Source organism: Leucoraja erinacea, chromosome 16 (genome assembly GCF_028641065.1).
Source record: "Leucoraja erinacea ecotype New England chromosome 16, Leri_hhj_1, whole genome shotgun sequence".
Lineage (NCBI taxonomy): Eukaryota > Metazoa > Chordata > Chondrichthyes > Rajiformes > Rajidae > Leucoraja > Leucoraja erinaceus.
In genome coordinates this window covers 28,592,356-28,620,333 of record NC_073392.1, presented here as the reverse complement: position 1 = coordinate 28,620,333, position 27,978 = coordinate 28,592,356, and the positions used below count along the sequence as shown (strand labels likewise).

At 47.6% G+C, this 27,978-nt stretch overlaps 1 protein-coding gene across 1 annotated transcript in view; it reads left to right on the top strand.

Annotated features, from left to right (window-relative positions):
* Positions 1-10,627: 10,627 nt before the first annotated feature.
* Positions 10,628-27,978, top strand: part of LOC129704707 (high mobility group protein HMGI-C-like) — a 61,863-nt gene continuing 44,512 nt past the window's right edge. Inside the window, exons 1-3 of the mRNA XM_055648014.1 lie at positions 10,628-10,752; positions 13,605-13,688; positions 15,455-15,505. Coding sequence (XP_055503989.1) covers positions 10,636-10,752; positions 13,605-13,688; positions 15,455-15,505 — 252 coding nt within the window. The 5' untranslated portion in view covers positions 10,628-10,635. The remainder of the gene's footprint in view (positions 10,753-13,604; positions 13,689-15,454; positions 15,506-27,978) is intronic.

Sequence of the window (27,978 nt, the reverse complement as noted above, 5' to 3'; positions counted from 1 at the left end):
AGGATTGTGTGTATGTGTGTGAGTGAGTGAGTGAGGGTATGTGTGTGTGTGGGTGGGTGAGTGAGTGAGGGTATGTGTGTGTGTGGGTGAGTGAGTGAGGGTGTGTGTGTGTGTGTGTGGTGATTCTGATCGAGGTTGAACGCAACCGAGCCGGACAGGGATATAATGGTACATTTTATAGGTTGCAAAATGTGTAGGAAGGAACTGCAGATGCTGGTTTAAACCGAAGGTCGACATAAAATGCTCAGGTCGAGACCCTTCTTCAGACTGAGAGTCAAGGGAGAGAGAAACGAGAGATATCGATGGTGCATGGAATAGATGAATGAAATATTCATTTCCAAGATAGTGTGGCTTATTTGGCATCGCGCGTGTTTCTATTTACTTCCAAAGTATTCCCGAATGCTGTTTTTTTTCACTCTCTCTCTATCTAATGCGTATACTTTAACTGCATTACAAACCAAAAACACATATTTAGCTATTGTGTAGGCAGGGACTGACTGCAGATGTTGGTTTCTGCCGAAGATAGACACAAAATGCTGGAGTAACTCAGCGGGTCAGGCAGCATCTCTGGAGAAAAGGAATATGTGACATTTCAGGTCGGGACCCTTCTTCAATTGGATTAGGTCAGCGGGTCAAGGACAATCTGGCCTGACTTGCTGAGTTACTCCAGTATTTTGTGTGTCTTTCTTTTGTAAAAGCGTCTGCAGTTCCTTGATTCATCTTTTTTTCCCTACTATTTCATTGTCAGTCAGTCCGCAAATGTTAAGTCATGAGCAAAAATGTGTGTGGAACTAATGTGCTCATTTGAAACTACTCGGCTGGTTCTGGGGGGTGGCGCAAGTGATGTTACCGCAGGAGAGTACAGTTAGTAAACATACTGAAGTGTTTAGAGTCAGGGCCACGTGTAGAGACAGATGACCACCTTGTCTCAAACTTGCACAGAACTGTTCCAAGCATTAATTACAGGGGGAATAGTCTGTAGTTCCCCATTCTTTCTCACTGTCTGTCTCTCTGTATGTATGTCTCTCTCTCTCTGTCTCTTTATGTGTGTGTGTGGCCGTGCGTGTGTCCGTGTGTGTGTATCTCTGTGCCTCTATCTGTCTGTCTCTGTTCGTCTCGCTGTCTGTCAGTCTGCCTGCCTCACTGTATGTCCATCTCGCTCCGAGTGTGTGCGTTTGTGTGTGTGTTTGTTTGTGTGTGTGTGTGTGTGTGTGTGTGTGTGTGTGTGTGTGTGTGTGTCAGTGTGTCTGTCTGTGTGTGTGTCAGTGTGTGCGTCTGTGTGTGTGTGTGTGTGTTTGTGTGTGTGTCAGTGTGTCTGTGTGTGTGAGTGTGTGTATGTGTGTGCGTCTGTGTGTGTGTCAGTGGGTGTGTCTGTGTGTGTGTGTCAGTGTCTGTGTGTGTGTGTGTCAGTGTCTGTGTGTGTGTCAGTGTATGTGTCTGTGTGTGTGTGTGTGTCTGTGTGTGTGTGTGTGTGTGTGTCTGTGTGTCTGTGTGTGTGTGTGTGTGTGTGTGTGTGTCTGTATGTGTCTGTGTGTGTGTGTGTGTCTGTGTGTGTGTGTGTGTCTGTGTGTGTTTGTCTTGCTCTTTCTGTCTCGCTCTCTCTGTCTCTCTTTCTCTCTCGCTCTCTCTCCATCTATCTCACTTCCAAACCAATTCAATGGGCTTTCTAGTTGGCCTTGGGAGGTGTGAATACTTAGTGGTGTGTATTTTATGCTGCAGAGTGTAAGGTTAACGCCGCTACAGGCATGCGTACATGGTCTTGTCACTTAGCAGTTGTTCTGTGGGCTGGATTGCTGCTCTGACTCATTCTAAATCTTGATGATAACTAATTTTCAAACTGCAAGGTTTGAGCAGGCAGTTATGAAATGCATCTACGGGCCATTCTTTTTTTGGAGTCTATGCTAATTTCCAAGAACCTTGTTATTTTATGTTTCAATATATATATATATTTGGCTGTGGTTTTCTGACATTCTGGTTTCTAGATAACCCTTTTCCCGTCAAACCCTCATCTCACCTCCCGCCCTGGTTGCATGTAACGGGATTTCCCCCCTTATGACATGCCTGAAATTCCAGAGACTATTATATGTGAGGCAACGCTAAGAAAACGCACATCCCAATTGAACTGATTGTATTCGTGGCTTTCAATGTCCTCCTTGGGTTGTGTATGTGTTAGGAATGTCGAGATTGCAGGAAAGTAAGGCCCACCACCGATTTTCCGGCAACTGGTGGACCAGCAAACTCCTTTAATCCGGACTAAATTACAAGAGCGCACTTGAAATTCCCACCCGGAAGTCCCACCGAAAATGTGGCTGCTAGGCCGGGTGAGGCGGCCGATCTCGACCTCATCGGGATTTCCGCGGCCGATCGGCGGGTTGAATTTGCCCCCCTGCGGCCGGGGCAGATCCGTTCTCATAGAGCCGACCTCTGCGGGTCAGTGTGTGGACAAAAGGCTTTGCCCTCTGTTGGTCCGGTAAAACCGATAATGCGGCAAGGCTGTGGAACCAAGGGTGCCGGAACATCAGTGGTGGATCTACATATTAACCTGACGCTGCTTGAAATGTGGCTTAGTGTGTGGCAAATCTTCCAAAACACTTGAGCCCCACAAAGATTTCCGTGTCTTTCATTTCGAGCTGTTTTGATTTAAATAACTACTCCTGAGCAGAACTAGTTTCCATTTCTAAACAAGAAGAGAGTGGACATGAAGGACAAACGTTTCCGCAATTTCCATTCCCGAAGTCTTAGCGTTTCCTTGATAGAGAGGTGGGAAAGTTGGGTTCGGTCGCAGGTTTAAGTTGATGGCGAGGGGTGGATGGGAGTTGATGGTTGATTCAAGTAGGGGTGGATGGGAGTTGATGGTTGATTCAAGTAGGGGTGGATGGGAGTTGATGGTTGATTCAAGTAGGGGTGGATGGGAGTTGATGGTTGATTCAAGTAGGGGTGGTTGGGAGTTGAGGTGACAATTATTTTACAAACTCGGGTTGCTTTCTCTGGAGCGTCGGAGGCGAAGGGGAGAGCTGATAGAAGTTTATAAAGTCATGAAAGGCATAGGTAGGGTTGATAGTCAGAATCTCCCCCCGCAGGATGGAAATGGCACAGAATACTGGCACTGGTTTAAGGTGAGATGGGCAAAGTTTGAAGAAGATTTGCAGGGCAAGTTCTTTATTTGCCAGCAGCCTGGATCTCGCTGCCAGAGATGGTGGTGGAGGCAGATTCCATAGTGGCATTTTGGAGGCTAAAATCCAGTAAAGTCAGATTAAGGATAGTTCGAGGGTCGGCAATGAAGTAGCTATTAGTTCAAGACCGCTCTCTAGTTGGTGATAAGATGGTTCAATTGCCTGATTACAGATGGGAGGAAACTGTCCCTGAATCTGCGCGTTTTCACACTTCTGTACCTCTTGCCTGATGGGAGAGGGGAAAACCCATCCAGGCTGATGGAACACATGGAGCTTAGAGTCGTAGCATCACACAGCGTAGAAGCAGGCCCTTCGGCCCAACTCGGCCACGCCGACCAAGGTGCCCAATCTGCACTAGTCCCACCTGCCTGCATTTGGCCCATATCCCCCTAAAGCTTTCCTATCTGTGTACCTGTCCAAGCTTACCTTGCTTAATATGGCATCGTATTCGGCATGGACAGTTCTATGGATAAGACCCTGCAATTTGCTATTTTGAAGGGTGGTGACAGGAGAAATTCTGGCTACAAATTTTTAACACTTAGCTGAACGTGAACGTACAGGACTTGGATTCGTGTAATCTCTGCCAACAGCAAGCATTGATATAGTGGGCTGAATGGCCTCCTTTCTTTTGCATTACAGTAAGGGTGGCATAGTGGTGCAGCGGTAGAATTATTGCCTTACCGTGCCAGAGACCCGAGTTCGATCCTGACCCCGGGTGCTGTCTGTACGGAGTTTGTACGTTCTCCCCATGACCGCGTGGGTTTTCTCCGGGTGCAACGGTTTCCGCTCACAATCCAAAGATGAACAGGTTTGTAGGTTAATTGGCTTTGGTAAAAATTGTAAATTGTCCCGGGTGTGTAGGATAGTACTGGTGTGTGGGAATCGGTGGTTAGTGCAGACTAGGTGGGCCAAAGGGCCTGTTTCCACGCTGCATCTCTGAACTAAACTAAAGAGTTAAAGGATTTGTCTGTATTTGAACTCATTTCTATATGGAACATAATGCTTTTAAAATGAATATTTAACATTCCAGATGCCAGGTCCAATTTTCTCTGTTTTTTTTATATAGTATTTGATCATGTACAGAAATCAGGGAATTTATTTAAAAGAGTAATGTAAACCTTAAACTGGAAACTCTGCGTGCAGTTTCCACTGATCCCCAGCAGAGGGCAGAGTCATTCAGAATTGACCTCGCATTGGAGAGATGGGAGAGAGGACCAAACACAATGTGCTGGAGGAACTCAGAGGGTCAGGCAGCATCTGGGGATGGGACGGCCCTTCATCAGAGAGGGAGAACATATCAACATATGAGTTTATACCCACCTGCCTTTGTGTAGAAGAAAGTTACCTCCAAGGTTCCTATTAAAGCTTTTCCCCTTCACCTTAATCCTATGTCCTCTGGTTCTCGATTCTCCTACTCTGGGCAAAAGACTCTGTGCACTAAATCTTTTATCCAGCCTTCATAAGAGATGAATTAAGGTTGTTGAACCCTCAAGTGAATCTGCCATTCAATACCATTAAGTTGCATATCATTCAGAGCTTCATATGCACTTTTCCCCATATCCCTATATACCCAGTTTAAAATGTTATCGATTACAGATTAAATTCACCAGGGAATCAACTAGTGCGTGTAGAAGGGAGTTTTAAATTTCCTGCATCCTCGATCTGTGAAAGAGATGGTGGAGTAGACCTGATGGGCCGAATGGCCTAATTCTGTTCCTCGAAGTTATGAACATGAGATACTTACTTAGGGGTAGCAGTGGCTCAATGTGTAATGTAGTGGAGTAGTAGATCACGCTGCAGCACACACAACAGGCCCTTCGGCCCACCATGTCCATGCCGACGTTGCACTTATCTATCCAATAGAGTCATACAGAACGGAAACAGGCCCTTCGACCCTACTTGTCCAAGATGCCGCAAAGTCCCATTTCTCTCAGCCATCTAAGCCAGTCCCATTTGCTGAATTGTGAAGCCAGGGGTAGGAATGAAGGAGGAGGGGGTAGGGGAGCAGAGAAATAGGTGCATGGTCGAGGTGTTTCAGGTGAAGGGGATTCATTGGCAGGTGGTTCAACAAAAAATTTAGAGTTTAGAGATATAATGCGGAAACAGGCCCTTCGGCCCACTGAATCCATGCTGACCAGCGATCACCCCGTACGCTAGCACTATCCTTCACACTACGGACAATTCACAATTTGGAGGGTGGGAGGAAACCGGAGCACACGGAGTAAACCCACACGGTCACAGGAAGAACGTACAAACTCCGTACAGACAGCACCCATAGTCAAGATCGAACCCTAGCCTAACCCTGTCTCTAGCACTGTGAGGCAGCAACTCTACTGCTGCGACACTGTTATCCTAGTGTCTTTGAAATGCTATAGTACCTGCTTCAACTACCTCATCTGGCAGAAAGTTCCATATACCCACCTGCATTCGGTCTATAGCCTTGTACAGTATGCCTTGGTGAATCAAGTCACAATCTGGATGTTTCTTAAATGTTATCATAGCACAGCTTTAAGGTGAGAGAGGCAAAGTTTAAAGGAGATATATAGGGCAAGTTTTATTTTAAACAGAGAGTGGTGGGTGCCTGGAATTTGCTGCCAGGGGTGGTGGTAGAGGCAGATATGATAGTGGCATTGAAGTGGTTTTTGGATAGACATGGATATGTAGGGAATGGAGTGGTCTGGATCACATGCATGCAGAGTGATTAATTTAATTTGCCGTTGTGATTAGCACAGACATTGTGGGCTGAAGGGCCTGTTCCCGTGCTGTACTGTTCTATACCAAAGACAGCTACAAAGTGCTGGAGTAACAGCGGGTCAGGCAGCATCTCTAGAGAAAAAGGATGGGTGACGTTTTGGGTCAGAACCCTTCTTCAGACCCGCCTGCTGCGCCACCGGGCCCCATGCATTTCTCTCAATCTTTCCTATCCATGTACCTGTCCAAATGTCTTTTAAGTGTTGTCATAGTTCCTGCCTCAACTACCTTCTCTGGCAGCCTGTTCTATATATCCACAGCCTCTGTATGAAAAAGTTGCCCCTCAGTTTCCTATTAAGTCGTGCACCTATAGTAACACTTGACAAGCCACTTGGACAGGTATGTGGACAGAAAAGATTGAGAGGGACATGGGCCAAACGCGGGCAAGTGGTTTGAACATAGATGGAGCCCGTTGGTCGGCATGGATGTGTTGGGCCGAAGGGCCTGTTTCCGCACTGTGACTCTAGGCCTAAGCTTAGTCAGCCAAGCTACCCAGACAATTCACTCGTTCGGGCATTCATTCAGGCCGGTGTTTCTGGAGCTGAGAGTCGGCTGTATTGAGTTAATTGCTCTTTAGCAGGGCTGTTTGTCAGTCATTTCATATTGCTGGGCGGCCGGGCGTTGGGGGAAGGTAGGAAATATCTCCCCAGCTCACGTGACACCACCAATAAGTCAATGAATTCCATCTGCTCACTCAAACTCCCCCCTCCCCCTTCAGCCACCCCCTGCCTGCTTTCCCCTTCCGGCCTTTTGCTGACCTATCTGTCAATGTTTCTGGCTCATCAGGAGTCGTGATACATACGTGCAAAAAATCCAACATTCATTCACAAATTTCGGTTTGTGTTTACAATTGTTACACGTACTGACCGAGGTACAGTGAAAGGCTTTGTTTCGCCTGCTATCCAATCAGCTCAGATAATACTATACACAAATGCACTCGAGTCAAACTCAAGTACACTAGGTGGAGCAAAGGGGAAGATACAGAATATAGTTCTCCACATTGTAGCGCATCAGTTCCAGAGACAAAGTCCAATGTCTGCAATGGGGTGGAGATGAATCGAGCAGTGCTCTAACCTATGGAAGAACCATTCAGAAGCCTGATTGTTATCAGGGGAAGAAGCTGGTGGTGCAAGCCTTGAAGCTTCTGTAGCTTCTATCCTGCCCTGGTTTAACTTTAGTTTAGTTTAGTTTATTGTCACGTGTATCAAGGCACAGTGAAATGCTTTTGTCGCGTACTAACCAGTCAGCGGAAAGACAATACATGATTGCAACCAAGCCATCTACAGTGTACAGATATGTGATAAAAGGGAATAACATGAATAATGTTTACTGCAAGACAAAGTCCATTAAAGACTGATCAAAGATTGTCCGAGGGTCGCCAATGAGGTAGAAAGTAGCTCAGGACAGTTCTCACCTGTTGCCTGGTAACAGCTGGGAAGAAACTGTCCCTGAATCTGGAGATGTGCGTTTTCACACTTCTGTACCTCTTGCCTGGCTAAAATATTCTCTCGGTTAATTTGCCAAAATGTAAATACGGAGGCCAGTTATACCCAATATCCTTCTCTTTGTTTTAGCCATCTCCTGAGAGCAATTTAAAAACTTTCAAAATGGAGAACTACTTAACCGATGGAAGCACAGAGTCATTGAGGTTGTTAAGCCGTTTGACGCTGAGCTTACGGTTAAAATGGTACTGGATAAGAATCTGAACCAAAATATATTGGGTGGAGATTGTTTAGTTTAGTTACGTTTACTATTGTCATGTATATCAAGGTACAGTGAAACGCTTTTTGTTGCGTGCAATCCAGTCAGCAGAAAGACTGTACATGATTACAATCAATCTACCAACAGTGTATAGATGCAAGATAAAGGGAATAACGTTAGTGCAAGATAAATGATAGTCTGATTAAAGATAGTTTGAAGATCGCCAAAGAGATAGATGGGAGGTCAGGACCGCATTTAGCTGGTGAGAAGACTTTACTTTAGACTTTAGCAATACAGCATGGAAACAGGCCCTTCAATCCACCGAGTCCGTACCGACCCTCAATCATTGCGTACACTAGCATATTCCTACGTACTATGGAAAATTTACAATTTCGTGGAAACCAATTAACCTATAAACCTGAATGTCTTTGGAGTGTGGGAGGAATCCAGAGCACCTGGAAATAACCCACGTGGTCACGAGGAGAGCATACAAACTCCGTACAGACAGCGCTGCTAGTCAGGATCAAACCCGGGTCTCTGGCGCTTTAAGGCAGCAACTCTACCGCTGCGCCACCGTGGTAGATCAGTTGCCTGATAATATCAGAGAAAAACCCGTCTCTGGATCTGGAGGTGTGTGTTTTCACACGTCTGTACCTCTTACCTTATGGGAGGGGGGAGAAGAGGGAGTGACCAGGATGAGACTGGTCCTTGAGTTGTAGAGATATACACCATGGAAATGCCCTTCTTCACTGAGTCTCCACTGACTACCAACCATCCATTTGCATTGATTCTACATGAATCCCTGTGTCAGTAACTATCCAATCAAGCCTCCTCACCACCTTGTTTCAGTAAGTCAGGAGAAGGTTTACTATAATGGTACAAGTCAAGAAGATGGTGAGATGCAGATGTGCCAGTCTGAAGTAGAGTCCCCACCCAATAGGTCACTCATCCACTTCCATAAGACCGTACGGCATAGGAGTAGAATTATGCCATTCACCCATCGAGTCCACTCTGCCATTCAATCATGGTTGATCTATTTTACCCTCTCAACCCCATTCTCCTGCCTTCTCCCTGTAACTTGTGATGTCCTTCCTAATCAAGAACCCATCAAGAATACAACGTTAGACACAAAATGCTGGAGTAACTCAGCGGGACAGGCAGCATCTCTGGAGAGAAGGAATGGGTGATGTTTCGGCTAGAGACCCTTCTTCAGACTGAAGAACCGGCATTTAAACCAGCATCTGCAGTTCTTTCTTATACTGGAACAGGTGATGTTTTGGGTGGGAACTTCTGAAGGAGGGTAAAACCTCATTGATTATTTTTCTCTGGAGATGCTGTCCGACCCACTGAGTTTCACCAGCATCTTGTGTCTATCTTCGGTATAAACCAACATCTGCATTTCCTTCCTATGGTGGCGCAGCGGGAGAGTTGCTGCCTTACAGAGAATGCAGCACCAGAGACCCCAGGTTCAATCCCGACTACGGGTGCTGTCTGTACGGAGTTTGGACGTTCTCCCCGGGACCTGCGTGGGTTTTCTCCGAGATCCTCGGTTTCCTCCCACACTCCAAAGACGTACACGTGTCTAGGTTCATTGGCTTGGTAAATGTAAAAATTGTCCCCAGTGGGTGTAGGATAGTGTTGGGGATGCGGGGATCGCTGGTTGGCGCGGACTCGATGGGCCGAAGGGCCTGTTTCCGGGCTGTATCTCTAAACTAAACTAAACTAAAAATAAACTATCAATCTCTGCTTTAAAAATACAAGTGACTTGGCCTCCGCAGACGTCCATGGCAATGAATTCTACAGATTCACCACCCTCTGGCTAAAGATATTCCTCCTTTATTCCCTGTTCCTCTGCACTAGGGCTGAAACTGAACACAAACCTGTGTAGACAAGTTATTTATCAATTCAACATCTCAGAAGTAACATTTGTAATGTTGAACGGGCAGGAAAGCTGCACACAATCTTCAGGATGAGATATTGCGTGAGATGAGACTGGTGAATAATCAGTTGTTCTGATCTTGCTGGTTGTATAAAGTGTCGACTGGTGCTTTGAATCTCTCTCAGCCGAAAGTCTGAGGCAGGCTAGGTATGTTTCTGGTCAGATCTGAGGAGATAATGTCACAGCGGTAGAGTGGCCCCACGGCTCCAGAGGCCCGCGTTCAATCCTGATTATGGGTGCTGTTCGTGTGGAGTTTGTACGTTCTCCCTGTGACCGCGTGGGATTTCTCTGGGCGCTCCAGTTTCCTCCAGCACTCCAAAGACATACAGGTTTGTAGGTTAATTGGCTTTGGTAAAGATTGTAAATTGTGAAAGATGTGTAGGAATAGTGTTAGTGTACGGGGATCACTATTTGGCTATGACTCAGTGGGTTGAAGGGACTTTTCCCGCACTCAGTTTCTAACGACTAAAGTCTAAAGCTCATACTATAAACATAGTAAGAAGGGGAAAGGTTAGCTGTACATCTACAGTCCTCATGTTCAACCACACTTCATCCTACCTGGGTATATCTAATGGAAGTTTTTCAGATATATATACAATAAAATACAGGTGGAAATTATAGGTAGGAAACCGGAGCACCTGGAGAAAACCCACGTGGTCACAGGGAGAACATGCAAACTCCACACAGACAGCACCGGAGGTTGGGGTTGAACCCGGGTCTCTGGCGCTGTGAGGCAGCAGTTCTACCCGCTGCACCACTGTGCCGTTAGTTGTTAGCAGAAATCTCCCAGAAGCTTGCCTGAACGCCTGAGGTGACCGTTTCCCCCTTCTCTTTGTTTTGCAGGTGACGTGGCTTCATCGAACTGAACGCAAGAGTTGACCTTCAGCCAGGTCACCGATACGCCGGCGGCAACATTGGTCATTCGCAATAATCAGCGCTGGCCGTCTTTGTTCTGATCTCAGGAAGTTTCCACGCCCTCCCCCCACACCCCCCCCACCCCACCCTCTCATCCCCACCCCCCCCCCCCCCCACCCCCCCCCCCCCCCCTGCCCCCCGGCCAGAGAAAGAGCAATGAGCAACAGCGGGGCGAGAGAGGGGCCAGCCAGGCAAGGGGCCGCAGCTCCCAAGCAACCTGTTCCCGCCGAGCCAGTGAGGAGGGGCCGCGGACGGCCAAAGAAGCAGCCTCAAGTAAGCCGGCGCCATTCTCCCTCCCTGTGGCGAAGCGGGTAGAACCGCTGCTTCACAGCACCGGGGAACACGGTTCGATTCTGACCTCGGGTGCTGTCTGTGTGGAGTTTGTACGTTCTCCCTGTGACTGCGTGCGTTTCCTCCGGGTGCTTCAGTTTCCTCCCACATACCCCCAAAAAATTGCGGGTTTGTAGGTTAATCGGTATGTGTAAAATGCCCCTGATGTGAGATAACAGAGAACTAGTGTGAGCGGATGATTGAGGGTCGGTGTGGACTCTGTGGACGAGGGACCTGTTTCCTTGTTACATCTCAAAACTAAATTAAAACAACCAAACAATTAAATGTTGGCCGTACAGTTGCACAGCGGTCAAGTTGCTACCTGACAGCACCAGAGACCCAGTTTCGATCCGGCCTTCGGGTGCTGTCTGCGTGGAGTTTGCACGTTCTCCCTGTGATCACAGGTGCTCCGGGTAATCCGGTTTCCTCCCAAAGACGCGCAGGTGTGTAGGTAAATTGGCTTCTGTAAACTGTCCCGAGTGTGTAGGATAAAACTGGTGTACAGGTGATCGCTGGTCAGCGCCGACTGGGTGGGCTGAGGGACCAGTTTCCGCATTCTATCTCTAAACTCAACTAAAACTAAAAGAATCAAAGTCACAAGCCCATTGAGCTGAGACTCACAACTTAATTAAACCCAGTGGATAGAACAAGAATGGGAATTGATGTAACTTCCTCCGATTGTACTCATGTATGTTATAGCTGATCTTTTTGGATCGTATGCAAAGCGAAGCTTTTCACAGAAGATAGACACAAAATGCTGGAGTAACAATGAGACGGGCAACATCGCTGGATAGAAGGAATCGAGATCCCTTTTCACTGTACCTCGGAAAATGTGTACACATAATAAACGTAAACCTACAGTGGCCTTAAAGCACGTCCTGAGTTGGACCTACTGCACATGTGTTGGGTAGCCAGTGGAAAGACCAATTCTAAATCTGTACACTGTGGACGGCTTGATTGTAATCATGTATAGTCTTTCCGCAGCAAAAAAGCTTTTCACTGTACATCGTTAGTCGTGACAATAAAATAAACTAAACTAAAAGAATCAGAGGAAGGGTCCCGACCTGAAACATCACCCATCCTTTTTCTCCAGAGATGCTGCCTGACCTGCTAAGTAAAGCCCCTGTCCCACTTTCCCGAATTGCTCACGAATTCTCCCGAGTTTTCCCCTTGCTTCAAACTGGGGGAATGTCCGTAGCGAGTCCGTAGCGAGTCCGTAGCGAGTCCGTAGGAGGGCGTAGGCGTCCGTAGATATTCCGTAGCGGCTCGTAATGCCAGCCGTAGGTACTCGGGGCATCAGGTAAGTCGGGACGTTTTTTCAGCATGTTGAAAAATGTCCACGAGTAAAACAAATAGCCCCAAGTACCTACTGCTGGCTATTACTGGAATTCTCCGAGTTTGAATCAGGGGCTTTACTCCAGCGTTTTGTGTCTATCTTCAACTTCTATCTTCAGCTGAACTCTTTGAATCACTTCCCTCTGGAAGGCGACTCCGGACTGTCAAAGCTGCCACAGCCAGACATAAAAACAGCTTTTTACCCACGAGTAGCTCTACTCAATAACCAAAGATCTGTAGCCTCCTTTTGCTCTGGTATTTTATTTAATTCACATGTTTAATCAATAATGTTTTATTATTAATGTTTAGTGTTTTATGTATCATTCTTAACTGTCACTGTATGTCATGTTGTCACTTGCGGGCGGAGCACCAATGCAAATTCCTTGTATGTGAATATACTTGGCCAATAAACTTATTCATTCATTCATCTGCAGTTCCTTCTTACACATTTTGTTAACTAACGATTGCTGCCTACAGTTTGATTTTGAAGTTCCCCACCATTGATACACCAGCTCAGATGTTAGTTAGATGTGTGAAACCTATTGTTTTTGAGGTTACTTCCTTTTCAGTACAGTTTATCTCAAAACATATTTTCATAGAATCTTACCCTCATCACAATTTTCCACTGTGTACAACAGCATCCACGTATCTGATGGAAAAAGACTTTATAAACCTGCCAAGCTGCACTTTCACTGTCACCCCCAAAGTGGCACTGCCACACCGCCAGTGGCCAGAGAGAATAATTACAACTCATCTAAATAAGAGACAAAGTGCTGGAGTAACTCAGCGGGATGGGCAGCATCTTTACAGAACATGAATGGACAATGTTTCGGGTCGGGACCCAGAATGTTGCCCATCAATGGTTTCCAGAGGTCCTGCCTGATCTGTCGTTATGCCAGCACTTTGTGTCTTTTTTGGTAAACCGGCATCTGCAGTTCCTTCTGATGGCAACAAGTCCAGTTCATCTGGTGGCAATCAAAGTGCTGATGCTGAAATTCTGAGTTTGAAGCAAAGAATCCTAGCAGCACTCAATGGGAGGGTGTAGATTATGCACAGGCAGATAACAGTTGGTCTTGGCATGATGTTTGGCACAGCCGAATGGCATGTCTTTACTTTTTAGACTTTAGAGATACAGGGAAACAGGCCCTTCAGCCCATTGAGTCACTGCCGACCAGCAATCACCCCGTATACTAGCACTGTCCTACACACTAGGGACAATTTACAATTTACAAAAGCCAATTGACTTACAAACCTGAACGTCTGTGGAATGTGGGAGGAAACTGGAGCACCCGGGGAATACCCACGTGGTCACGGGGAGAAACGTACAAACTCTGTACAGACAGCACCTGTAGTCAGGATTCAACCCAGTACTCTGGCACTGTATAGCAGCAATATCACCGCGCCATCTCCGTGTTGTACTGTTCTATATTCCATTTTAACTCTGTGATTCTGTCCTTTAGGAACCTGTTGGCCCTCCCACGCCCAAGCGGCCTCGAGGAAGACCGATAGGCAGTAAGAACAAGGAACCTCGAGCCGTGCAAAAGGTACCTGAGACCAAAGGAACACTTTGCAACCTTCTGCCATTTTGCAGTCTTTAGTCTTTAGAGATACAGCGCGGAAACAGGCCCTTCACCCCACTGAGTCCGCGCCGGTCCGTGATCACTCCGTACACTAGCACTATCCTCAACACTAGGGGCAATTTACAATTATTTTTTACCGAAGCCGATTAACCGATACATTTGCACGTCTTTGGAGTGTGGGAGGAAACCAGAGAAAACCCACGCAGGTCACAGGGAGAAACATACAAACTCTGTACAGACACCACCCAGGATCGATCCTGGGTCTCTGGCACTGTAGGGCAGCAGCCCTATAGCTGTCTCATTGTGCCGCCCCCTGCCGTCATAGAGTTAAACGGTGCTAAAACAAGCTGCTCGGCCCAGCTTGGCCTTGGTGATCCAGTTGTCTACCTGAGCTGCACCCATTTGCCTATGTTTGGCCCTTGCCCTTCCAAACCTTGCTACAGCTGCCACTGACCTTGCAATTGTTCATTTGTCCATCTGAGGGCGGCCACAGGGAAAATGTTCAGGAAAGATGCTGGGTTGCTTATGAAAGTAGCCAGCAATCGAAGACAGGAGGGAGATCGGAGATCAGAGGTGCAAAGGGACTTGGGAGTGCTGGTGCAGGATTCCCAAAAGTTAATTTGCAAGTCAAGTCAGTAGTTAGGAAGGCAAATGCAATGTTGCCATTTATTTCAAAGAGGGATGAATACAAAAACATGGATGTGAGGCTTTATAAGGCACTGGTCAGACCGCGTTTGGAGCAATATGGAGCGGTTTTGGGTCCCATATTGGAGGAAGGATGTGTTGGCGTTGGAGAGGGCCCAGAGGAGATATACGAGAATTATCCCAGGAATGATTGGGTTAACATATGCTGAGCATTTGAAGGAACTGGACCCTGTACTCACTGGAGTTTAGAGGGATGAGGGGGGACCTCAATGAAACTTACCGAACAGTGAAAGTCCTGGCTAGAATGTGGAGAGGATGTTTCCACAAGTGGGAGAGTCCAGGACCAGAGGCCACAGCCTCAGAATAAAAGGACATTGCTTCAGGAAGGACGATGAAGGTTGTGTTTTATTATTGTCATCATACCTGCACGGAGGTACGGTGGCTTGCGATGCAAACCGATCAGATAGAGATACATCAATACTATCAAGCACAATAGCTTTAAGGCGATAGCTTTGAGGTGAAGGGAGCAACGTTTAAAGGAGATAAGTTCATGAGTGAGAGGAACAGAATTAGTCCATTCGGCCCATCAATTCTACTTGCCATTCAATCATGGCTGATGTATCTTTCCCTCTCAACCGCATTCTCCTGCCTTCAATCAATCAATCAATCAATCAACCTTTAGTGTCATCTTGCAAAGCACCAATTGTACAGTGCAAAATGAGAAGACGTTTCCCAGGGCATCGCACATAAATCTTAAACATCTCACTCACAATAACAGTAAAAACAATCCAGTCCCTGATGAAACAGTATAAATAGTTAAAAGCAGGTAAAACAGCAACATTAAAATACAGTAAAAACAGTCATTAAAATGTCCACGGCAGCTGATTTGAGTGGCCAGTGCTATATCCCCTCACACCCTTACTAATCAAATGTGCAGGACAACTTTTGTGCGCAGGGCGTGGTGGGTGTGTCTGGAGGGGATATGGATTTTGCGCAGGTAGATAAGAGACGGAGCTGGCATCATGACCGGAGCCCTTGTTAATGTAGTTGAAATAACTTGCTGCTGTGTGGGTTTCTTCTCACAGAGAGTGGAGCCACCAAGAGTCAAGCGGCCCAGGGGAAGACCAAGGAAATGGGTGAGTGACAAAATGGTGACGAGCCGTATTCAACACGATAGTTTCCATGTTGTTGTGATGTTGGACCACTGGGGCTGTGATGCTTGTGTTCATTTACTTGTGTACTGTTGGTGGTACGAGCAATGTGCAAAAGGTGCTTTGGCTTTTGATTGCGTCAGAGGCTTAAAACTATGAGCCGGGCCGGAGTTCCAGCGCCCCGGCCACAGAGGGTAAATTTCACCCTCCAATCGGGTCCGGAAGTCCTGATGAGGTCGAAATCGCCCGCCTCACCCAGCTTAGGCGCCGTATATTCGGCAGGACTTCCGGGGAGGGATTTTGTCCGGATTAAAGGGGTGGGAGGAGGGGCGGACCATGCTGCTGGAACATTTGTGGTGGACCTGTATCTAAACCATGCGAACGAAGATCTTCGATTGTTGTTTCTCTGTTGAACAGACATGGGCATCTTTGACAGACAAGTTAGAATTTACTACCTATCTATCCTTGAGTAGCTTTTTATGAACATTTGCAGATTCTACATCCCTGCCTGTAACATGCTCCCATTTATCCATTATATGAACCAGGGTGGTGAATCTGTGGAATTCTTTGCCACAGAAGGCTGTGGAGGCAAAGTCAGTGGATACATTTAAGGCAGAGATACAGTAGACAGATTATTGATTAGTCGGGTGTCAGAGGTTATGGGGAGATAGCAGGAGAATGGGGTTAGGAGGGAGAGATAGATCAGCAATGATTGAATGGCGGAGTAGACTTGATGGGCCAAATGGCTTAATTCTACTCCTATCACTAATGATCTTATGCTCATGATCGTATGGCCATCTGATCCCATGGATTAACTTGTGGCCTGCCACATGCTTTAAGGGTTTGGTTAACGTTACAAACTGTTTTGGACGAGATCTCTCGGCAACTGATGTTATAATCTCCAAGGACCGCAGGACTGCAATGGTCTAAGGTTAGAGGACCAACTCTTGAGAAAGGGTGTAGAGAAGATTTATGAGGATGTTGCCAGGACTCGAGGACCTGGGCAACAGGGAGAGGTTGAGCAGGCTAGGACTCTATTCCTTGGAACACACGAGGATGAGGGGTGATCTTATAGAGGTGGTCAAAATCATGAGAGGAATAGATCGTGTAGACACACAGAGTCTCTTGCCCAGAGAAGGGGAATTAAGAACCATTGGTTTAAGGTGAGGGGGGGAAGATTTAATAAGAACCTGAGGGGTAACTTTTTCACACAAAGGGTGGTGGGTGTATGGAATGAGCTGCCGGAGAAGGTAGTTGAAGCAGGTACTATCGTGGTGTTTAAGTAAGATTTAGACGGGTACATGGATAGGACAGGTTTAGAAGGATATGGGGCAAACGCAGGCAGGTGGGACTAGTGTAGAGGGGACATGTTGGTCCGTGTGGGTAAATAGGGCCGGAGGGGCTGTTTCCATGCTGTATGACTCTATAAACTGCGACAACAAGTGATGCTTTGAAGTAATTCCTCCCATTCAAATGCCCCGTTCAGAAAACAGATGGGAATAAGGGAGTTTACGGGGAATTCTTGATATGTTTTTAATTAATTGTAAGAAGGGCAGTTAATGCAATGTTGCGGATACCAATGGCAGTAATTGGTTAAAACATCACAACAACCTCCCCCATAAACAACTGAAACTTATTTCCCATCTGGGCTTTTACAGGTGGTGATTTTTGACATTTATTGTCCTCTGTCAGGCAGTGTGCTTTCAATTAGGGCCCGCTGAAGCTTTTTAACAAGGTGTGTGTGTGTGTGTGTGTGTGTGTGTGTGTGTGTGTGTGTGTGTGTGTGTGTGTGTGTGTGTGTGTGTGTGTGTGTGTGTGTGTGTGTGTGTGTGTGTGTGTGTGTGTGTGTGTGTGTGTGTACGCGCATGTGTGTGTGTTGTGTGTGCTTGTTTGTGCATATGCGTGCAAGTGTGTGCTCATGTGTGTGCACGCATGTACATGTGTGTGTATGTTTACATGTGTGTGTGTGTACGCGCATGTGTGTGTGTTGTGTGTGCTTGTTTGTGCATATGCGTGCAAGTGTGTGCTCATGTGTGTGCACGCATGTGCATGTGTATATGTTTGCATGTGTGTGTGGTTGCGTGTGCACGTCTGTGCATGCGCGCGCACGTGTGTGCTCATGTGTGTGCGTGCATGTGTGTGCGTGCACGTGTGTCTGTGTGCGCGCATGTGTGTAACTGATCTCCTCTGCCTGTATGTGATCTATATCCCTCTATTCCCTGCACTTCCATGGGCCTATCTGAGAGCCCCTTAAACGCCACTATCATATCTGCCTCCACCACCACCTCTGGCGATTTGTCCCAGGCCTCCACCACCCTCTCTGTATTTCGTGTACCTTTCCCCACACATCTCCATTAAACGTTTCCCCTCTCACGTAATAGCTATGCTGGACATTATCACCCTGGGAAGAAGGTTCTGACTGTCTTCCCTTTCTATGCCCCTCCATTTTATACACTTCTATCAGGTCTCTCCACAACCTCCGATGTTCCAGAGAAAGCAACCCAAGTCTGTCCAACCCCTTCCCCGTAGCTGTAACTCTCTCCTCCACGCAGTGTTCCCTCGCCCCCATAACATTCTCCCAGAAATGAAATCTGCCCGCTCTGGTCCTTGTACCATCCGCCTCCCCCTATCTAAATTCTAATCTGGTCATGATTTTGAAATCTTCCATTAAATCTCTCCTTGATCCAGGGAGAACGTTCCCAGCTTCTTGTGGAGCTGAAATCCCTTAATGCTGGAGAAATGTTCCAGTAAATTTTAATGAAAATCAGATTTAAAAAAAACGCTGGAAATCAGGAATTTTATAAAAGAATGGTGGAGATAGTCCGAAGGTCAGGCAACATATGTGGAAGGAGGAACAGTATTAATGTTTCAGATTATAGGCGTCTTCTGACACTGTCAGAAATATGTGAAAAAGTTGCCCCTTAGGCTCCTATTAATCTTTCCCCCCTCACCTTAAACCTATGACCTCTGGTTCTTGATTCCCCTACTCTGGGCAAAAGACTCTGTGCATTCACCCTATCTATTCCCCTTATGATTTTATGCTGTCTGCATGGAGTTTGCAGGTTCTCCCGGTGACCGTGTGGGGTTTCCTCCGGGTGCTCCAGTTTCCTCCCACATTCCAAGGACGTGCGGATTTGTTGGTGGGTCGGCCCTCTGTATAATTGTCCCCTCGTGTGTAGGAAGTGGATGCAGAAGTGCGATAACATAGAACTTGTGTGAACGGGTGATGGGCGGTTGGCGTGCACGTGGTGCGCTGAAGGACACATTTGCATGCTGTATATTTCAATGTCCAATCTGCTGATATCCTTCACAGAGAGAAATCTGCCTCTCTTCCTGGTCTGGTCTGGTCTGAAGGGCATGCAACGTTGTTGATTTTCAATTGCCCTCTGAAATGGTGGGCAGTTAATCCTGGTTTTGCCAAGGATGTCACTCTCTCGTAAGGGAGTAATGTTTGCTGAGAGTCCAGGTATCAATCTGGTAATAAACAAGAGATTCTGGTGTAACTCAGCGGGACAGGCAGCATCTCTGGAGAGAACGGAATGGATGACGGACGTTTTGGGTTGAGACCCTTCTTCAGACTGAGAGTCAGGGGAGAGGGAGTCTAGAGATATGGAAGGACAAGGTGTGAAAATGACAGATCAAAGCAGATGATGATAAGGAAATGTAGAATGATAGATGATAAGGAAATAGAATCTGGTAATATTTCCACCACGCTCCCTCCAGTATCTCTGTATCCTTCTGAGGGGCTGCTGCTCACAATACTGCAGATGTGGTCAGATGTAATTTGGTAACAATCCATGTAACGGGATCATGGTTTAAAGGAGCAGAGAGTTTTAGGGAGGGGATTCAACTGTTTTAAAAGCTCAGCAGCTGCAGGAACAGCTGCCACTATGTTTTGAGTTGATATTTTCAATCTGGAAAGGGCACAGAAAAGATTCACCAAGATGTCGAGCTGGAAAGGGTGCAGAGAAGATTTACGAGGATGTTACCAGGACTTGACGGACCTGAGCTATGGGGAGAGGTTGAGCAAGCTAGGACTCTATTCCTTGGAGTACAGGAGGAGGAGGATGAGGGATGATTTTTTTCGAGGTGTACAAAATCTTGAGGGGGATAGATTGGGTAAACGTAGAGTCTAATGCCCAGAGTAGGGGAATCGAAAACCAGAAAACATAGGTTTAAGGTACGTGGGAGAAAGTTTTAATAGGAACCTGAGGGATAACATTTTTCACACAAAGGGCTATGGGTGTATGCAATGAACTGCCGGAGGAGGTAGTTGAGGCATATACTATCGCATAACGTTTAAGAAACATTTAGACAGGTACATGTATAGATTATGTTTATAGGGATAGGGGACAAACACACACTGATGGGACAAGTACAGATGGGACATGTTGGTCAGCGAGGACCAGTTGGACTAAAGGGCTTGTTTCCACACTGTATAACTCTATGCCTGTATGTTACCAAGACTCAATGGTTTGAGTTATAAGGAGAGACTGGGTAGGTTGGAATTTTTTCTGGAATGTTGGAAGATAAGGGATGACCTCGGAGAGGTACATAAAACCATGAAAGACATAGATGAGATGAATGGTCACAGTCTTTCTTCCCATGTAGAGATGGTCCAAACTAGAGGGCATAGGTTTAAAGTGAGAGGAGAAAGACTTAAAAGATACCCGAGAGCCACAGTGTACAGATACAGGGTAAAGGGAATAATGTTTAGTGCAAGGGAAAGTCCAATTAAAGATAGTCTAAGGGTCTCCAATGAGGTAGATGGTAGGTCAGGCCGCTCTCTAGTGGGTGATAGGATGGTTCAGTTGCCTGATAACAGCTGGGAAGAAGCTGTCCCTGAATCTGGAAGCGTGCCTTTTCACACTTCTATTCATTTTGCCCGATGGGAGAGGGGAGAAAAGGGATTGACTGGAGTAAGACTGGTCTTAAACCTGGATAGAATGGCAGCGTTTAAAAGACATTTGACCAGGAACAGGTAGGAAAGATTTGGAGGGATATGGGCTAAACGCAGTGAAATTGGTATTGGTGTTTGATTGTACAATTGAAAGGTAGAGCATGGAATCAGGCTCCTCAGCCCACTGAGTCCATGCTGGCCATCGATCACCCATTCACACTAGTTGTATGTTATCCCTCTTTTGCTACCACTCCCTACACACTTGGGGTCATTTACAGAGGCCAATTAACGTACAAACCCGCATGTCTTTGGGTGGTGGGAGGAAACCAGAGCACCCGGAGGAAACCAAAGTGGTCACAGGGAAACGTTCAAACTCTACACACACACACACAGACAGAACCCAAATTTAGGATTGAACCTGGGTTTATGGAGCTGTGAGGCAGCAGCTCGACTAAGTGCACCACATGCTGCCCAATAGAAACAATGAAACATAGAAATTTATTATTGGCCACGGCCCTTCGAGCCTGCACAAGAATATGATCGTGAAGATCATCCAACTCAGTATCCCGTACCTGCCTTCTCTCCATACCCCCTGATCCCCTTAGCCAAAGGGCCACATCTAACTCCCTCTTAATTATAGCCAATGAACTGGCCTCGACTACCCTCTGTGGCAGAGAGTTCCAGAGATTCACCACTCTCTGTGTGAAAAAAGTTCTCCCCATCTCGGTTTTAAAGGATTTCCCCTTATCCTTAAGCTGTGACCCCTTGTTCTGGACTTCCCCAACATTGGGAGCAATCTTCCTGCATCTAGCCTGTCCAACCCCTTAAGAATTTTGTAAGTTTAACACAAATTAACACAAACTGTTCCCCTCCGCAACGTTGATTACACTGCGAGTCGGGTCGGGTCAGGTCGGGTTACAGAAATGGACGAAATAAAGGCCACGTTCCGCTCCGTTGCGCACCACACATCAGCCCATCGCATTTAGCAGGAGTGGTCTATCTTTAGGATCTTTGGTCGTGTCGGTGTTGCGCTGGAGGTGATTCAGCCCACACCACCCAACAAAGTGGTAGACTACACCTCTGTACACCAATGTTGCAATGTTTATTTATTATTGTCACGTGTGTACCAAGATACAGTGAAGAATTCTGCCTGCTATCCAGACAAGTCATACTGTACATGAGCCATACACAAGTACACCAGGAAGTGCACAGAGATTACAAAAATGGCAGAGTGCGGAATATAGTGTTACAGCATTACAGCATTAGAGTTAAAGAGAAAATTGTGCAAATTCGTAAAAAGTGCAAGGTCACTGTGAGGTAGGTTGGAGGATCATGCCTACACCCTAAGCACTATGCTACACACTAGGGACAATTTACAATTTAACTAAGCCGCACAATTAAGCCTACAAAACCGCACGTCTTTGAAATGTGGGATGAAACCAAAGCACTCGAAGACAACCCACACAGTCACAGTGAGACCGTACAAACTCTGTACAGGCAGCACCCGTAGTCAGGATCAGACCCGGGTCTCTGGCGCTGTTATGCAGCAACTCTACCGCAGTGCCCCCCCTGGTTTAAAAACTGATGCTGCATAAACGCATCGGTGAAAGTTGTGAAGTTCCCTCAGCAGAGGGATGGAGAGGTGTTCCTCCATTGCTGGGATGGAGACCAGGGGTGAAGAGTTTAACGTCCTTGTTGTCACCTCTGTCTCTTTATCTCAACATTGGCGTGAATGTCTGAGCAAACTGGGTGGCCTATTCGTCTTATATTTTATCCCCGCTCTCTCCCTGGACTCCTCCTGCCGTGTGTGTTCCTCACAAGCTTCTTGGCAGCTGACGGTTGTCAGCGAGCTTTGACCTCAGGGTGGGGTTTATATCCAGGCAGTTCGGGGTGGAGAGAGGTCGGCACGGTGGCGCAGCGCTAGGGTTGCTTTTACAGGGGCCAATTAGCGGATAAAACCCGCAGGTGACGCAGAACTGATGTAAATGGGCGATTGATGGTCTTTGCGACGTGGGGGGAATCCGACCAGAGTTCCCGGGGGAATCCCTCGCGGTCATACAGGGAGAACGTGCAAACTCCACACACAGGCAGCACCCGAGGTCAGGAACGGACCTGGGTCTCTGGCGCTGTGAGGCAGTGGCTCTACCCGCTGCGCCACTGTGCCGTCCTGTGCATTAACCCTCACCCCACCACAGTCTGGAAACCCTGCCTGCAATCTATTGGCCTCCCACACTAATTGCCTCTCAGTGAAAACGCCAACTGCATTTTAAAGGCAATTTTCCTAACCCCGTGCTCCATGGTCCGTACTTTAATTCCGCTCCGGGAATGTTAAAGAAAGGGGGAAAAGGTTTAGGGATAGAGGGGGCAGTGTGGTGCAGCGGTAGAGTTGCTGCCTTACCCTGACAAACACCCGGGTTCGACCCTGACCACATGTGCTGTCGATACGCAGTTTGTACGTTTCCCCTGTAACTGAGTGGGTTTTCTCCGGGTGCTCCGGATTCCTCCTACACTCCAAAGACGTACAGGTTTGTTGGTTAATCACCTTCGGTAAGTTGCAAATATTGTCCCAAGTGTGTGTAGTATAGTGTACTGGATGGTCGTTGGTCAGCGCGGACTAGGTGGGCCGATGGGCCTGTTTCTGTGCTATAGGGTGATTTCACGAAAGGTCACTGGAGCGTAGATCCGCACTCACGTGACCGAAAATCTCAAGTGGAGGACATGCTAGACATCCGGTACATGTTAGTGGATGGGAAAACACGCACAAGTGGAGGACATGCTAGACATCCGGCACATGTTAATGGATGGGAAAACACGCACTGCGTGTTTTCCCATCCACTAACATGTACCGGATGTCTAGCATGTCCTCCACTTGAGATTTTCGGTCACGTGGGTGCGGATCTACGCTCCAGTGACCTTTCGTGAAATCACCCTATATCTCTAAAATCTCACGTCTCATTTAGAATTTCTCCAGGAATTTGCCCCATTAGCTGTCGGGGGAATAGCAACATTAAACAAGGAAGATAGACACAAAATGCTGGACTAACTCAGCGGATCAGGCAGCATCTCTGGAGAGAAGGGATGGGTGACGTTTCGGTTTCTGGAGTAGCGTCCCGACCCAAAACCGTCACTCGTCTTTTTCCTTCCGAGATGCTGCCTGGCCCGCTGAGTTAGTCCAGCATTTTGTGTCTATCTTCAGTGTAAACCAACATCTGCAGTCCCTTTCTGCACGTTAAACAAGGAAGGTTTTGTGGGCCGTCGCTCAGGTCTCTCGCAGGTTGTGGACTGCGCGCCGAACAGGCAGTGGGAAAGAGGAAATGTGTTCAATTAGGGGAGGAAAAGCTCAGCCAGGGCTCACATTCCAGGGATACCACACATGGGGAACAATAGCTGCCACATTCCCTCTCTTCCCTCAGTCGGAGTCTGTGGCCCAGCCTTGAACACGCTGAGGAACACGCTGAGGAAACTACAGCAGACCCTTGGAAGGGACAAGCCAAGGCAGACACAGGCAGCACCCAGACTGGACACAGGCAGCACCCAGACAGACACAGGCAGCACCCAGACAGACACAGGCAGCACCCAGACAGGCAGCACAGGCAGCACCCAGACAGACACAGGCAGCACCCAGACTGGACACAGCCAGCACCCAGGCAGACACAGGCCGCACCCAGACAGCACCCAGACAGATACAGCACCCCAGACAGATACAGCCAAGACACAGGCAGCACCCAGACAGGACACAGGCAGCACCCAGACAGGAGACAGGCCGCACCCAGACCGAAACAGGCAGCACCCAGCCAGATACAGGCAGCACCCAGGCAGGATACAGGCAGCACCCAGACAGACACAGGCAGCACCCAGACAGACACAGGCAGCACCCAGACAGACACAGGCAGCACCCAGACAGATACAGGCAGCACCTCGGGAGAGAAGGAATGGGTGGCGTTTCGGCTCGAGACCCTTCCTCAGACTGCAAGCCAGGGGAGAGCCAGGGACAAGAAAGGTGGAGCCCACAATGGTCTATTGTTGGCTGTGCCAGAAGTGATAATGAAGGGCTACAAAAGTGAAACTAGCAATACACTGGCGTGCGGGATGGACAGAGAGCGAGGGAACGATGTCCAGTGTCAGTGCTCTGCCGAAGTTTTAGACTTTACTAGATAGATACAGCGCGGAAACTATCTTTGGCAAAATATATTCTGGATTAGAACGCTGCTACAGACTTTAGAATGGACTTGAGAGATACAGCACGGGAACAGGCCCTTCAGCCCACCGAGTCTGTGCCGACCATCGATCACCTCGTACTATCCTACAATTTTACCAAAGCCAATTAACCTACAAACCTGTGCGTCTTTGGAGCGTAAGTGGAAACCGGAGCGCCCGGAAAAACCCCACGCGGTCATCCGGAGCTTGTACAAACTCCGCACAGAGAGCACCCGTTACTCAGGTCTCTGGTGCTGTAACGCAGCAACTGTACCCCTGCGCCACATAGCCATCTTAACATGTACCACTTGTTCCACCACTTAGTAGAAACAAGCAATTGCAGATGCTTGTTTACAACAAAAAAAGGACACAAAGTGCTGGAGTAACTCAGCAGGTCAGGCAGCATTCCATACGTGACCATCGACCCTGCACAAGTACAACAGAAATATATACCAGAGAGTAGAATATAGTGTTACAGCATTATAGCATTGGAGTTGCAGGGAAACGTGTAAAAAAGTGCAAGGCTGCTGTGAGGTAGGTTGGAGGATCATGACTGCACCCTTAGCTCATTTGAGGATCGCTCAGCGGACTGATAACAGCAGCAAATGAAACTACAATAGAAACAAGGACACAAAGTGATGGAGTAACTTAGTGGGTCAGCCAGCATTATTGGAGAACATGGGCAGGAGGCATTTCGGACCAAGACCCTTCTTCAGACTGATTGTAGGAGGAGGAGGAGGAGGAGGAGGGGAGGAAGGTGGGGGGGAAACAAAACTGGAATAGGTGAGAGGCAGGACAAAGCGTGGCAGTAATACGTGAAAATAAGCACGTATGTGTTTGCATAGATTCCTCTGGCAGCGCATTCCAGATATGGACTACCCTCTGCATGAAAAAGTTGTCCCTGAAGTCTCGCTTAAATCTCTTTCCTCTCACCTTAAGCCAATACCCTCTAGTTTTAGAATTTCCCACCCTGGGAAAAAAACAGTGAGTTGGTAAGAAAGAACTGCAGATGCTGGAACAATCGAAGGTAGACAAAAAATGCTGGAGAAACTCAGCGTGTGAAGCAACATCTATGGAGCGAAGGAATAGGTGACGTTTCAGGTCGAGACCCTTCTTCCGACTGGTGTTGGGGTGGGGGGGGGGGGGGGGGGGGGGGGGGGGGAACGGAAGTAGGCCGAGACAGTAGGACTTGTGGGAGAGCTGGGAAGGGGGGAGAAAGCAAGGGCTATCTAAAATTAGAGAAGTCAATGCTCATACCACTGGGGTGCAAACTACCCAAGAGAAATATGAGATGCTGTTTCTCCACTTTGCGGTGGGCCTCACTCTGGCAATGGAGGAGGCCCAGGACAGAAAGGTCAGATTGGGAATGGGAGGGGGAGTTGAAGTGCTGGGCAACCAAGCGATCAGGTTGGTTAACATATTATTGGACTGAGCAGAGGTGTTCAGCTTGCTCTGGCCGATGTAGAGAAGTTGACACCTAGAACAGCTGATGTAATGGATGAGGTTAAAGGAGGGGCAGGTGAACCTCTGCCTGTGAGTGTTCACTTCAATAAGTTCACAAGTTCTCGGAGCGCAATTAGGCCATTTGGCCCATCAAGTCTACTCCGCCATTCAATCGTGGCTGCTTTCCTTCACAATGCCTTTCTCCTACAAACTCCACATAGACAGCAACCGTGGTTGGTATCAAAGCCAGGTCTCGGGCGTTGTAAGGCAGCAATTCTACCGCTGCACCACCGTTCGGCCCCAAGTCATTAGTGGGAACACACTTAGCGTACTGTGTGCAATTCTGTTTACCCAGCTCTTGAAAGGATGTCAGGGGCTATGGGGAGAAGGCAGGAGAGGGAAAGATAGATCAGCCAAGATTGAATGGCAGAGTAGACCTGATGGGCTGAATGGCCTAATTCTGGTGGTATCACTTATGAACATAAATTTATGAGAAAATAAACATTACATTTTGCAGAAAATATAAAAGATCTCCAGAAGTGAGAACACCCTCAGTAGGTCCAAAATAGTAAAGTATTTCAAAGGGTGGATTTAGAGCCAAGGTCTTAAAAGTCAGAGCCAAACCATTTACGAGTGAAATCAGGAAATATCCGTTCACACAGGGTAGTGGATATTAGGAGATTTCCAACAATAAGAGTCATGGCAATTAGCCAGTCCTGGATTGGGGGAATTCTGTTTCACGACAAAATCGTGGGATATGTACTTAGTACTCAGACATACCGAGTCCACGCCGACCATCGATCACCCGTTCATGCTGGTTCTATGTTATCCCACTTTCCCATTCACTCCCTACGCACCAGGGGCCGTTTATATTAGTCATACAGCATGGAAACAGGCCCTTCGGCCCAATATGCCCATGCCGACCAACATGTCCAATCTACATTAGCCCCACCTGCATGTGTATGGTCTCTCTAAACCTATCCAATCCATGTACCCATCCAAATGTTTTTTAAACGTTGCGATAGTACCTGCCTCGACTACCTCATCTCGCAGCTTGTTCCATACATCCACCACCCTTTGTGCAAAAACAGTTGCCCCTGAATTTCCTATTAAATCTATCCCCCCTCACCTTAAACCTTTGTTCTCTTCTCGATTCCCCATCGCTGGATAAAAGACTCAGTGCATTTACCCAATCTATTCCTCTCATGGTCTGATACAGTTCTATAAGATCATCCCTCATCCTCCAGAGCTGCAAGGAAGAAAGTCCTAACCTGCTCAACCTTTCCCTATAGCTCAGGCCCTCGTGTCCTGGCAACATCCTCATAAATCTTTTCTGCACCATTTCGAGCTCATTGGTTTAGAAACATAGAAACAGAAAATAGGTGCAGGAAAATAGGCCATTCGGCCCATCGAGCCAGCACCGCCACTCAATATGATCATGGCTGATCATCCAAAATCAGTAGCCCCTTCCTGGTTTCTCCCCACATCCCTTGATTCCGCTCGCCATAAGAGCTATATCTAACTCATTTATTACTGTCACATGTACCGAGATGCAGTGAAGAACATTGTTCCATGCGCTCTCAAGGCAATTCATACCATGCATGAGTGTATTAGGGCAGCACACAATGGCGCAGCTAGTAGAGCACCAGAAACACAGGTTTCATCATGACCGCTGCTGTACGTTCTTCTTGTAGCCATGAGAGTTTCCTTCGGGTGCTCCGATTTCCTCCCACATCCCAAGCAGTGGCGGCCCAGGCTTATAGCCAGCGTGGAGAAGAAGCGCTAACCGCACTGCTCCGGGCCGGTGTCCCGTCAGTCCAGGGTCACCCCGGGTATCTCCGGCCGTCCCCGGACTGGGATGGGACACTCGGGAGGGGACAGGGCCGGACCCGTAGCAATTCACCAGCGCTAGCAGCGC